This window comes from Coregonus clupeaformis, unplaced genomic scaffold, assembly GCF_020615455.1.
Source record: "Coregonus clupeaformis isolate EN_2021a unplaced genomic scaffold, ASM2061545v1 scaf0112, whole genome shotgun sequence".
Lineage (NCBI taxonomy): Eukaryota > Metazoa > Chordata > Actinopteri > Salmoniformes > Salmonidae > Coregonus > Coregonus clupeaformis.
This window is the reverse complement of record NW_025533567.1, coordinates 447392-462624: the sequence shown is the minus strand read 5'-3', so window position 1 is coordinate 462624 and position 15233 is coordinate 447392. Positions and strand designations below refer to the sequence as shown.

At 39.9% G+C, this 15233-nt stretch overlaps 1 protein-coding gene across 4 annotated transcripts in view; it reads left to right on the top strand.

The window, feature by feature from the left end:
• The window catches only part of LOC121568919 (synaptotagmin-C-like), a 50203-nt gene that overhangs the window by 25052 nt on the left and 9918 nt on the right, over positions 1–15233 (top strand). For all 4 annotated transcript variants that reach the window (XM_045213470.1, XM_045213468.1, XM_045213469.1 and 1 more), the window contains 3 exons: positions 11663–11789; positions 12368–12586; positions 14623–14743. In XM_045213470.1, coding sequence (XP_045069405.1) covers positions 11663–11789; positions 12368–12586; positions 14623–14743 — 467 coding nt within the window. The remainder of the gene's footprint in view (positions 1–11662; positions 11790–12367; positions 12587–14622; positions 14744–15233) is intronic.

The window sequence follows — 15233 nt, the reverse complement described above, 5'->3', positions numbered from 1 at the left end:
GTCTCCTAACCACTTATCTAGTAACTCTAACCTGTTCCCCACGATACTATGACATGACATCATTATACCATAAAAACATAATATCAATCCATTTTCTTTTTTTCTTATCTTGTGGTAAGTAAGATCACTTAACCCCCATAAATTCATATATAACTTCGTATAAAATACAATATTCTCCAATCAGTAGTACATATATCTCTGACTAGATCCTAAACTATGCTAGATAACTGAGAATTGACCCCTTCAACCTTTCATACCTGAATCCAACTTGATTCTCCATTTATTTAATCAACAAAGGTATAAATTCTCAGTCATCTATCTTATGCGATATCAAACCTCTCAAACCTCTATAAACTCAGTCTGTGTAAAAGATAAACACATAATTAACTACTATATATTCATGATAATAATCTATGTAGTCAAAACCTTATTTTTTTTATATATAAGGAAAAATACCACATAGACATCCCCCCTTTTAAAATGACCCCTTTTTCTGAGACATGCAACCCCCAAAAAAACATACATAGAAATAAATTGTTAACATAATGACATCAACAGTACACAACAATTATACATAACCATTACTAAGTTACATGGATATTATAATCTATACACATTAATATACAAATAACAAAACGTCCATCTTCCTCATCCATGAGCTGTCAGAGGACCCCCAAGCTTATCACTGGTCACCTGGGGGATCTATCTGATCGTCCACATCTTCTTCCTATAAACCTTAAATCTATGTCATACAATTCCAACTTAACATTCCCATTCCTCAATCAACATTATTAATGGAATCTAAACTGGAACAAGATGACAAAGAAGAAGAATTTGTCCTCTCCCTCTTTGCATTAACATTAACTGGCACATCTCTAACTGTAATAACTGACATGTTATTAATCGTTTGTACAGATCTTAAAATCAATCCCCGAAAAATTTGAAAACAACACCCCATAACTATTGCTACAATAATTACTATGTCCACTAGAGGACCTAGAATGCTTGCCGTCCATGTTCCTATGGAATTACCACTAAAAAAACGTTGAAAAGACTTCAACAGCATTCAAATTACCATATCCTCCTAATCTTAATATAATAGCATCCAATGCCATGTGATTATCAATTACACCTTCTAATGATTAACATCTCAGACCCAATTCTTAAAAACCCATGATTGTTAAAATATACAATGTTCAACTCCGACTTTGTCCTCCTAATATACCTCAAATATAACATACACATTATAACACTCTATTATCACTCCCTGTTAAATCATTACCCCATGATAATAACCAATTAAGTACTTTCCTATCAACATAGATATTTACCACTCTAAACATCCATATCAATATCACCCAATACTTCAAATCTATATCATTACTAATATGTTAATGCTTTAACCAAATTAATCAACATATTCATGATTTAATTCACAATCCTCACCTTATCTTCCATTACAACTTTCAGAATGTATACTTATATTATCATACATTATAAACATCCATAATTCAATTATGACCTTCCTCATCCTGATAATAAATACAGATCATTATCTCAATGCATTCTTAATACTATTAATTTAGCAGTGTATATACCTACTACCCAAATTATCCAATTTAGATAAATCCAATTTTATTATCAACAAGCAACCCCTTTATTCCTCCCGGCACTTAAATCTTCTGGCGTCTCTTCATTATGTTCTTCAGACAGCTTCATATTTCAAAATGACTTGCCCATTACAATGTCACAACTACAATGTCTCATTTGATTCACCACCAACTCCACAACTTCAATGTCATTTCAACCATTATACCAACAACATAAGACATGTTGCATTTGAACAGATCTTCCTCCATTCCCACTCAGTGGTGGACTCCTTTCCCATTCCTTCGATATAAAAACATGAGAAAATAATTTGATATCTTCGATTGGTTGTTGTAGACAAGTTGCATGTAGAAATTGTATTTTACAAAAACATCTTCAACGCCTCTGATATTCATCTTCAGCCGGTTCATAGTTTGTTACTTTTACTTATTTAGGTTCACACCATGCTAGGCCAAATTATCCCTACTATGCATTAAGATACCATCTGTATTTACCTCACTAGAAGACAAAAACACAACAATTTAATTAATGTAATTTCTAAACCAATAAATCCATATAAACATTCACCATATCACAAATTATCATGCTTTAACAATTATTCCTAATACCAATTCCTAATATACTTCCCAATTTCTATTAGATAAACCCTTTAAATACATATAACCGAATGGAATGACAGTCAGTTGATTCCTGAAAAATCTGGAAAATCTTGAAATTATTGGAGGTCTATAGCTCTATTCCTCCACTGAGGTAATCAGCCATAACCCACATCTCATCAGTATCATTCCTCAAACATCGTCCTCCATCACCTGATAATTGTCATCAACAGTATCCTCATCTCCCTCATCTCTAGATCGTCAGTTTCCTCGTAGCAATCCGTTGCATTGGTTGACATGATACTTGTTCAATCTCCCCTCTATCCATACTAACTGTAAGTCGCTCTGGATAAGAGCGTCTGCTAAATGACTAAAATGTAAATGTAAAATACCTCCGTTGGTGTAGACTGTGTGATGATGCATGAACCTTCTTCCTTCACTAGTTCTATGATCATGCAGAATCCTTGTCCATTTATCACCATCTCTCTGTTGTTGTGTCCTTCTATCAGTGTACCTATATTCCCTGCTTCAAAAACACACAAACAAAACAAAACAATGCTCCACCGAAACGGTGCCATCTTCCTCCTCTGCGTTAGAAAAGTCCTACAATGGTCCATATAGATCTAGGAATCTCTCTCTCTTACTTGCCCCTCCATCAAGGTAGCCATCAACCCCTATTACTAACCTTCCCACTTGGGTGTTGTCCATCTCTGACTTCCTTAATCCTTTACCACCACATAGTCTCCAAGTCGCAAAACATTTCCAGATTCTCCTGGTAAGTCTGGCAGAGAAGCCTTCACCTTTTCGAAAGTAAGTCTGCATAACATTGTTAGTTGAGACACAGCATGCTACTTCATTCTGTCTTCTTATCAGTCCTGATAAGCCTAAAAATAAGACTACTGAATTTTACCAACTGTTGAGATAACCAATGAGATATAAAGAAATCCCCATGTTCCTGGAAGAGAAAGTATACATTTCGTTAACATATAATCAACAATCCAAATATAGTAATTACACACGAAACATGGTACATACAGTGGGGAGAACAAGTATTTGATACACTGCCGATTTTGCAGGTTTTCCTACTTACAAAGCATGTAGAGGTCTGTAATTTTTTATCATAGGTACACTTCAACTGTGAGAGACGGAATCTAAAACAAAAATCCAGAAAATCACATTGTATGATTTTTAAGTAATTAATTTGCATTTTATTACATGACATAAGTATTTGATCACCTACCAACCAGTAAGAATTCCGGCTCTCACAGACCTGTTAGTTTTTCTTTAAGAAGCCCTCCTGTTCTCCACTCATTACCTGTATTAACTGCACCTGTTTGAACTCGTGACCTGTATAAAAGACACCTGTCCACACACTCAATCAAACAGACTCCAACCTCTCCACAATGGCCAAGACCAGAGAGCTGTGTAAGGACATCAGGGATAAAATTGTAGACCTGCACAAGGCTGGGATGGTCTACAGGACAATAGGCAAGCAGCTTGGTGAGAAGGCAACAACTGCTGGCGCAATTATTAGAAAATGGAAGAAGTTCAAGATGACGGTCAATCACCCTCGGTCTGGGGCTCCATGCAAGATCTCACCTCGTGGGGCATCAATGATCATGAGGAAGGTGAGGGATCAGCCCAGAACTACACGGCAGGACCTGGTCAATGACATGAAGAGAGCTGGGACCACAGTCTCAAAGAAAACCATTAGTAACACACTACGGCGTCATGGATTAAAATCCTGCAGCGCACGCTAGATCCCCCTGCTCAAGCCAGCGCATGTCCAGGCCCGTCTGAAGTTTGCCAATGACCATCTGGATGATCCAGAGGAGGAATGGGAGAAGGTAATGTGGTCTGATGAGACAAAAATATAGCTTTTTGGTCTAAACTCCACTCGCCGTGTTTGGAGGAAGAAGAAGGATGAGTACAACCCCAAGAACACTATCCCAACCGTGAAGCATGGAGGTGGAAACATCATTCTTTGGGGATGCTTTTCTGCAAAGGGGACAGGACGACTGCACCGTATTGAGGGGAGGATGGATGGGGCCATGTATCGCGAGATCTTGGCCAACAACCTCCTTCCCTCAGTAAGAGCATTGAAGATGGGTCGTGGCTGGGTCTTCCAGCATGACAGCGACCCGAAACACACAGCCATGGCAACTAAGGAGTGGCTCCGTAAGAAGCATCTCAAGGTCCTGGAGTGGCCTAGCCAGTCTCCAGACCTGAACCCAATAGAAAATCTTTGGAGGGAGCTGAAAGTCCGTATTGCCCAGAGACAGCCCCGAAACCTGAAGGATCTGGAGAAGGTATGGAGGAGTGGGCCAAAATCCCTGCTGCAGTGTGTGCAAACCTGGTCAAGACCTACAGGAAACGTATGATCTCTGTAATTGCAAACAAAGGTTTCTGTACCAAATATTAAGTTATGCTTTTCTGATGTATCAAATACTTATGTCATGCAATAAAATGCAAATTAATTACTTAAAAATCATACAATGTGATTTTCTGGATTTTTGTTTTAGATTCCGTCTCTCACAGTTGAAGTGTACCTATGATAAAAAATTACAGACCTCTACATGCTTTGTAAGTAGGAAAACCTGCAAAATCGGCAGTGTATCAAATACTTGTTCTCCCCACTGTATATCCACAGTCCTATCTCATCAATAATCGTTTATATCAAACTAATTCCTCATAACTACTCCATAAAAAGATAATATAAAATCTCTCACAATATTAAAACCACTCAAAATTCCTCTGAGTTTACAATGATTATGTTGAATTGATTACCCTTCAGGTCATATCCTTTTTAAATCTCAACATGATTATTGAACCCCTACATCTGCTCCTTTTGATCCCATATCAACTAATCCATTATCGTTTACTTTTTCAACAACCTAGTAAATATCAGTTTCCCCTTTTATTGTTCCTAACTTCCCTCTAAATGTCAAATTTCATACATTATCCAATACAACCACGTACTCCTCCTAAGTAAGACTAGATATCTTATCCCCGGCATCGATTTAAAAATTGTTTGATACGTTGTCTCCTACTTTACCCCTAACATAATACTATAGGAGACTTCCATCAATCCTGAAGAAAAAAAAGAACTCCCACTTAGAAGACACTAGATAATAACACGTTTCATTAAGTTAACTACACCTTCCACTATAAACCTATAACCCCTTTCTAGTAATTTAATCATCGCAAACTGTTGCATTGATGTTTTAAATATAAACCTATTGTTTCATAACAAAAAGATGTCACCTTAATCCATCAGGCCAACAGCAACAACTATCTCCCATTGTTCAACATATCTATAAACAGATTATCGTTATCAGAAGTAATGAACCGTCGTCATAACTCACCGCTGTTTAAACAAACTATATAATGTCATAATAAGAATTATCAATTATCAAATATCGTTCCTTATTCAACTATCTAGACATGTTCTTCATTAGTAAATCGTCTCCACAAAGCAATACTACCTAATAACATATTCTCATTCTCCTAAATATAAATAATTACTTCTATTAAACAATCCCATTCAACATCAAGTCAACCTGTCTCATCACCCAATTAACTTACTTACTTTTTAAACCCTCTACAATATCTATCATAATTTACCGCTAATTTTCCTTATAACGGTACCTCAACAGATGACAAATTACTGTGAAGTTATAGTCAAAACAAATAAAACATCCAATTCAAAGCTATTCAACTTTAATTACTATGTTATACTATTTACTATGTGTCAGTAAAACAATTCCTTTCACAAAATGTTTATCAAGTCACCTATTAATATATGTCAATATCCACAATGTAAAAGTTTTGCTTTCTATCCCTCTCTGGGTTTGAACCAGGGACCCTCTACACATAGACAACATTCACCAGACACACCAAACAAAATCTGCGATCCTTGCAAAGCAACTACTTCCAGTTCATAGAGCAAGTGATGTCACCTAATGAAAACCGCACTAGCTCTCACCGCTAACTAGCTAGCCATTTCATACCAAACATTCAACCCCCTATGACTTCCTACAAAATACGCGATCCTTGTACACCTAACGTAACCCATAATGTCCCTTACAGCGCTCTCACGTTTCAGCAAGCCCCAATGGTTAACACCTGCAGACAAAAATTGAAATTCTTCCATTTTTACTAGCAGACCTAATAAAACACATTTTCAAACAGCGTTCTGCATTTACCTCTATCATAAGGTTTAAAAACGAACTTAACAACATTAACCATCCTAAATTGCCATAGTAACGTCATGTTTGGTTCAGTTTATCTATTACGATATAAGACATTCACTTCTCCATGCGTCGTAAACTATATCCTATTGCTCTTTTAATCAACTAAAATCATAGCCACACAATGAAACCATCACTCCGCCATTATCAGAATGAATGAGATCTATTCAACTATCCTTTCTAAGTAGGCTACAAGTAACACCAAACACTTGCTGTAGTTTACCATCATATATTGAAATCATCCATTTATCACGATCCAATTTATTTATAGACATATTCCACCATTCTCACTCATTTAATCTAGCAAAACCTTATTCAATGCCCCCAAAAAATTACTACCACGCACTCTTCTCTCCATACCCGTTAACATTTTTACATTTTAGTCATTTAGCTGACGCTCCTAATTGTGCGACCCACAATTAGTGAGCTCATAAATGTTTTATACTTATACTAGCCCCCCTTGGGAATCGAACACACAACCCTGGCGTTGCAAGCACTATTCTCCACCAATCGAGCTACAAGAGTCCTGCTATTTAAACCACACACACTTCAAATCATACATTCAACATCACCAAACCAAATACTCCGTCGTACCCATTCAATCAACACATCAGCAGTGTCATTTAAACTCATAAATGCAGATTGTTACTCCATGCCATTGAAATGATAAATAAATTCCACAAATAGCACCATTACAATGATTTCTCATCTTACCCTCTAATACAAGTTCCATCACTTTACTACGTTAGCTCTACCATGATAATTAGTTCAATTGAACCCTATATTGGCTTTGTACTATATTTATAAATTACGTCTAAAACAACATTACTCACGGTGAGTTTATTCCTTAAATCTTATCTCAATCACATTATCCAACTACGGTACAAACTTAGAAAACCCATAAGAATTACTTTTCCACCACGACGTACGTCTACGTTTGGGTGAGCAAGTTTAATACAAACATGACACTCTAATTATGATTTTGTCATTACTATTTCCACATCGTCACAACTCCATATAGAACGTTAGAAACGTATAGAAACTCACATCAAATAATCCTTTAGTTAGTTTAACAATCCTCATTCAACCCAAATCAGACTCTCCTTCATTCTCTCAGCGGAACCAAAAAAAAAACGGACTGTAATTTCCAAGGACACTGCCGTTCCTGTCCCAGAAAACACAGACTTTCCACAACTCTCTAAAATAACATCAAGCTCTATTTACCCCTTTTAACTACTCTCCTGAGGATATTCATTATCACCTCTATGCTTACCTATCACTATTATTATTTCATGCAATGTTAGTAACATTCAATGTTAGTAATTAAACACTTGCATCAAATATCCACTTCTGATAATGTATTAAAATGTAGTTCCTATTTGTCGTTTTTGGTGCTATGATTCAATATGTTACTTGTCATTGGCTCCCTCTCCTAGCCAATTTGAGTACTTCATTAAAATATTAATTCAAAAGGGCCTTAAACCCACTCATTCATAATGTTTTTTTTAACCATTATGAATTAAACATCAGAATAAAGAATTCCTTCTCTGTTGGGGCCTCGAACCTCACAACTCTGCACTAAGGACTGTAACCTTCAACTGTAGGCCTCAAACCTACACCAAAATACCTGATAGGGCATTTATAACCTTCTATTAAGGATTTTTAAACTTCAACTGTAGGCCTCGAACCTACTACCAAGGACTTGAACCTCTGATTCTATTTTATAATGTCGTACACTCCATAATCTCGTCATGTTGAGGACTCGAACCTCGCATCTTTCTACGTCCGTCTACCAAAGACGTTTATCGCTGAGGACTCGAACCTCGCATCTTTCTTCGTTTGTCTACCAAAGACGTTTATCGCTTTTCATAATGATACAACACATCTCTCTATTTCATGAATTATTCCATGATGATACAACACATCAGAATACTTATTTCATGAATTATTCCATGATGATACAACACATCAGAATACTTATTTCATGAATTATTCCATGATGATACAACACATCAGAATACTTATTTCATGAATTATTCCATGATGATACAACACATCAGAACTTCATCTATTTTACTCCTATGATGATACAACACATCAGAGCTTCATAACCTAACTTACTCCCATGATGATACAACACATCAGAATACTTATTTACCAATTTATGCTAATTACTGTTAACACACCTTGTTTTGAATCATAGCGTCATGTCATTTTGCAATTTAATATTCCTCCTTACATCCCTTTACATAATTCAACACCACTCATCGTCCCCCTTCAAAATATTTTTCGTTACAGTTCAGCTTTACCACAGATAAGCAGATTTTAACATAATAATAGAATGAAAGTCTGCTTACCTGTTAGTTGAGCTGTAGACTGTATCCTGTTCGTTAAGACGCCAATCTGTTATGATGAGTTTCTCGGGTGTTCAAGTAATCAAGGATGCAAGAATATAGTTAGACACTTTGTAGACAGTTAATGCAAATGTTTAATGATCGGTCCCGGGTTCGTTACAACAATGACCAGAGCTTTGCCCCTTGGTGTTACGAACTAACTTGAACAAAGGAAACACTCTACCTTATATACCCTCTATTACCCTCTTCCTGGCATACATCTGGTAAGTCTCCATGGGCACTCCCTGTCTTTGATGTTCATCACTCTTTACCCCAGGTCAGTATCCTGCCCATCACTCATGCTATCCTAAACATCAGTAATCTCCTTTGACATAATAGAATGTAGACTTTCTGTCTCCTAACCACTTATCTAGTAACTCTAACCTGTTCCCCACGATACTATGACATGACATCATTATACCATAAAAACATCATATCAGTGTATCTCTACCTATACCTACATGTATCGCTATCTCACGTCACAAGACCATTTGTTCTGCTCTGCTTTCTGACAGATAGAGACAGACCGAGAGTGGGAGAGAGAGATAGAGAGAGAGAGAGGGAGAGAGAGGGAGGGAGAGAGAGAGATAATGTGTGTCACCTTCTCTTCACACTGTTAGCACTGTGTGGGATCATTGTAATGTATTTGCCATACATCAATGTTAACGTGCTAGACCCGAGCACATTTGGGGAATAGCAGTCAGGACAACAATGTCAATCTTCCCTCGGCCCTCTGGGAAATGTATTTTCTATTGATACTGCAGTTAAAAGCTGACACATTAGTGCTGTGAGAATCACAGGCGGTTTTCAGCCATTGTCTGTGAAAAATAGTATAGCGAATTTCCCTCTGACAGATCAGTAATAGGTGTATTTTCTGCCGAGTGCTTCTGGGACCGTGTTAGTAGGCCGTCATTGTAAATAAGAATTTGTTCTTAACTGACTTGCCTAGTTAAATAAAGGTTCAATACATTTAAAAAAGCTTGTCTTTTGTTCCTGCTCTTTGTTGTCTTGATGTTCAAACAGACATGTGAGAGCAGGAACGCTACAGTGTTTGTTGTTGTAATGAGGTAATGTTGTTGAATGTGACTTGCCATCAGGGCCAGCTTTTAAACAGGACTCACCTGCCATTTTCAATTATGCTTCATAAAACTACACTGCTCATAGTCATAAGGACTACAGCTCCCATGTACTGACACTGTGTATCGACTTCCAAGCGGAGATGATACTTGACTTGAAGTAAGTAGATAGACTTAAGAAATACTAATTGGACATGTTTCTCTGATTAACATGTTTATCCAATTTAAATATAACTTCCTAATTTACTAATGACGGTATTAATCTTATCCCTGATTTGATGTGATTGTAGGATTGGCATGTTTATCTGGTTTCCTTAATTGGACGTGATTGCATGATAAACATGAAACCTGATTGGATGCAATCGTGTCGTCAACAGGTTTAGCTAAGTCCTGATTGGGCCAGATGATTAAACAGTGTGTTTGTCTGAGCCACTATTGGCTATAGCCTGGTGGTGCTCTCTTCCCCAGAGTTCACGCTGTGCTCCTAAAGGCCCGTAATGAAGTGGTGACACGCTCGTTAACGCAGAAAGACAGGGTCTAATGAGGTCTTATTAAAGGCCTGCCAGCCATCTTCACTCTCTTAATTAAATCCCTCATAAGTAGTTCTGCAGACAGACCACTGGATGTGGGCGGTTCAGACAGACGGACGTCTGCGTGTGTGTGCGTGCATGTCTTTATGTGCAAGCGGACGTGTGTGTGTATGTGTGCATGTTTTTATGTGCAAGCGGACGTGTGTGTGTATGTGTGTGTGTGCGGGCGGACGTGTTTGTGTGTGTGTGCGTGCAGGCGGACGTGTGTGACCCAGACTGACCATAACACAGTGGAATAGCCTACTATGAGAATTATTAATGGCTTGGCTTCTCTCTGGACTCTCTCCTGGGGTACATATACACTGAGTATACAAAACATTAGGAACACATGCTCTTTCCATGACATAGACTGACCAGGTGAATCCAGGTGAAAGCTATGATCCCTTATTAGTGTCACTTGTTAAATCCACTTCAATCAGTGTAGATTAAGGGGAGGAGACAGGTTAAAGAAGGATTTTTAAGCCTTGAGACAATTGAGACATGGATTGTGTATGTGTGCCATTCAGAGAGTGAATGGTCAAGACATAATATTTAAGTGCCTTTGAACAATGCTGTTGGGTTTTTCACGCTCAACAGTTTCCTGTGTGTGTCAAGAATAGTCCACCACCCAAAGAACAACCAGCCAATTTGACACAACTGTGGGAAGCATTGGAGTCAATATGGGCCAGCATCCCTGTGGAATGCTTTCGACACCTTGTAGAGTCCATGCCCTGACAAATTGAGGCTGTTCTGAGGGCAAAAATGTGCAACTCAATATTAGGAAGGTATTCCTAATGTTTTGTACACCACTATATGTGCTTACTGTGCTTACATCTCACTGGAACTGCTGGAGCCATTCTGTAGCTTTGTAACAATGGCTTATGCTACTGGTAGAAGTTGCTCTCATTCACAGATCTACCTTCCTTAAATCCCCCATTAGTAGGGAGAAAACCCTTAAATCAGTGTCAAGGGCTGCTTCATCCTAGACCTCAATGGATCCCCATCGACCCACTCCATAGATACAACATACTCTCCTAACCACTCCACTGTATTTCTATCTACTCTGTAGACCTATGTCTGTCCAGATAAGTTTGACATATAGATTGTGTTGTGTGTTTGTCCCAGACGGTGAGTCTAACATAGATTGTATATGTGTGTGTCCGTCTGCAGTACAGAGCAGCTAGTGGTGAAGATCCTGAAGGCTGTAGACCTGGCTGCCAAGGACGCCAATGGCTTCTCAGACCCCTACGTCAAGATCTACCTACTGCCAGACAGGAAGAAGAAGTTCCAGACCAAGGTAACACATTTATCTAGCCTGATACCAGATCTGTTTGTGCTGTCTAGCCAATGACCATAAATACCTTGGAAGACAGTGCAAACAGATCTGGGATCAGGCTGTCATTTATTACACTTGTCAGTTTTCACACAAATTGGCCTGGTTTTCAGTCCAGTTTGAAGGCACAGCAAAATAATAACCTGAAAAACGTGTAGTTTCGCTCTGATGCCAATTGAGAAATGTGTGCATGCATAACTTGGAGTTCTGTGTGAATCTTCCATTGATGCCACCCAAAGATTTGTGTAAGCATTACCACGAGAGATTTGTGCGGAGTTTCATTGCCGTTTCTCAAGTTACTGTCAGTAAGACCCGAGTTCCTATTATTATCATTTATAAATGACACATTGGAATTAGCTGATATTTTGTTTAGCCTAATCTGAATAAATATGTTAGGTTGTCTAGCAGACTCTCTTGCAGACTCTCTTGTTGACTCTTGTTCTCCCTCCCCCTCTCCCTCTCCTTCCCCCTTCTCCCCCCTATCCCTCTTTCACACTCCCCCTCACTCCCTCCTCAATTCCCCACACTCCTCCCTCCCCCAGGTCCACAGAAAGACCCTGAACCCGATATTCAACGAGACGTTCCAGTTCGGCGTGCCCCTGGCAGAGCTGCACTCCCGGAAGCTGCACTTCTCCGTCTACGACTTCGACCGCTTCTCCAGACACGACCTGATTGGCCAGGTGGTGGTGGACAACCTGCTGGACTTCAGCGAGGGCACCGGGGAGAAGCCTGTCTGGAGGGACATTGTGGAGGGCACCGCGGTGAGAGAGAGAGCCCTGCCTGACACCATAATGCCAACACAATGCCACCACTATGTTACCAAGATGACACCACTATACCACTATAATATCACCGCTATACCACTACAATTCCGCTACTATGCCACTATAATGCCACTATAATGCCACCGCTATGCCACTATAATGCCACCGCTATGCCACTATACCACCACTATACCACTATAATGCCACCAGTATGCCACTATCATGCCACCGCTATGCCACTATAATGCCACCAGTATGCCACTATAATGCCCCTTCTATGCCACTATAATGACACCGCTATGCCACTATAATGCCACCACTATACCACTATAATGCCACCGCTATGCCACTATAAACCCACCGCTATGCCACTATAATGCCACCAGTATGCCACTATAATGCCACCGCTATGCCACTATAATGCCACTGCTATGCCACTATAATGCCACCACTATACCACTATAATGCCACCACTATGCCACTATACCACCACTATGCCACTATAATGCCATCAGTATGCCACTATAATGCCACCACTATGCCACTATAATGCCACCACTATGCCACTATAATGCCACCGCTATGCCACTATAATGCCACCGCTATGCCACTATAATGCCATCAGTATGCCACTATAATGCCACCACTATGCCACTATAATGCCACCACTATGCCACTATAATGCCACCGCTATGCCACTATAATGCCACCACTATGCCACTATACCACCACTATACCACTATAATGCCACCACTATACCACTATAATGCCACCAGTATGCCACTATAATGCCACCGCTATGCCACTATAATGCCACTGCTATGCCACTATAATGCCACCACTATACCACTATAATGCCACCACTATGCCACTATACCACCACTATGCCACTATAATGCCATCAGTATGCCACTATAATGCCACCACTATGCCACTATAATGCCACCACTATGCCACTATAATGCCACCGCTATGCCACTATAATGCCACCGCTATGCCACTATAATGCCATCAGTATGCCACTATAATGCCACCACTATGCCACTATAATGCCACCACTATGCCACTATAATGCCACCGCTATGCCACTATAATGCCACCACTATGCCACTATACCACCACTATACCACTATAATGCCACCACTATACCACTATAATGCCACCAGTATGCCACTATAATGCCACCGCTATGCCACTATAATGCCACCACTATGCCACTATAATGCCACCAGTATGCCACTATAATGCCACCGCTATGCCACTATAATGCCACCGCTATGCCACTATAATGCCACCACTATGCCACTATAATGCCACTATAATGCCAACACTATACCACTATAATGCCACCACTATGCCACTATAATGCCACCAGTATGCCACTATAATGCCACCGCTATGCCAATATAATGCCAACGCTATGCCACTATAATGCCACCACTATACCACTATCATGCCACTATAATGCCACCACTATACCACTATAATGCCAACGCTATGCCACTATAATGCCACCGCTATGCCACTATACCACCACTATACCACTATAATGCCACCAGTATGCCACTATAATGCCACCGCTATGCCACTATAATGCCACCAGTATGCCACTATAATGCCACCACCATACCACTATAATGCCACTGCTATGCCACCATGACCACTGGCAGTGCTGAGTTAGGAGGAAGCAGGGGAGAGTATTTAAGTAGCCTTTAGATCTAGCGCAATTTAACACTTTTATCTTCTTGGGGACATTGAAAGATTGACATGTCATTAATGTACTGTGATGACAGTTGCCTTCAGTTTGAATATGCTGCCCGTCTAGATTGTGACAACTGTCATGTCTCTGTGGCAATTATCAATGATGCCTGCTTGATGATTTAGCAAACCAAATGCAAGATGGTGGTCTCTGTTACAGACCGTGCTCTCAGCCTGTGGCTCTTTGGGTATTACTGGCTGAGTGTTTACCACATGTTGGCTGGGATCCCTGTTTGACCCCTGAACTCTGACCTCTGTGTGTGTGTGTTGTACAGGAGAAGGCTGACCTAGGGGAGCTGAACTTCTCTCTGTGTTACCTGCCCACGGCAGGTCGGCTCACCGCCACCGTCATCAAGGCCACCAACCTCAAAGCCATGGACCTCACCGGCTTCTCAGGTGACTGACCTACTGACCACAGCACACTGACCACAGCAAACGGACCACAGCACACTGACCGCAGCACACTGACTGCAGCACACTGACCACAGCACACTGAACGCAGCACACTGACCACAGCACACTGACCACAGCACACTGACCGCAGTACACTGACCACAGTACACTGACCACAGCACTGAGGGTCATCTCTTCTGTTAGAAACAGCATGGCAGAAAAACAATATAAAAGTGACAAGACTCACATCATACATTTTGTATTTCAACTATTATTTGAATGCAATTAGGCCTGCATAAACAGATGGAGCAAACACATCAATTGACTGAATTCATGAATATTTGAATATTGATATGTGACGTTCTGTAAATATTGCCAAAATAAATACTGTTCAACTGTTCCAAACACAGCAAAGTGCCATAACCTGGTTCTGTGGGAATGTTGTAAATACAAGCAAATGCCCAAATCATGAACATTGTAGCGCTAAAAACCG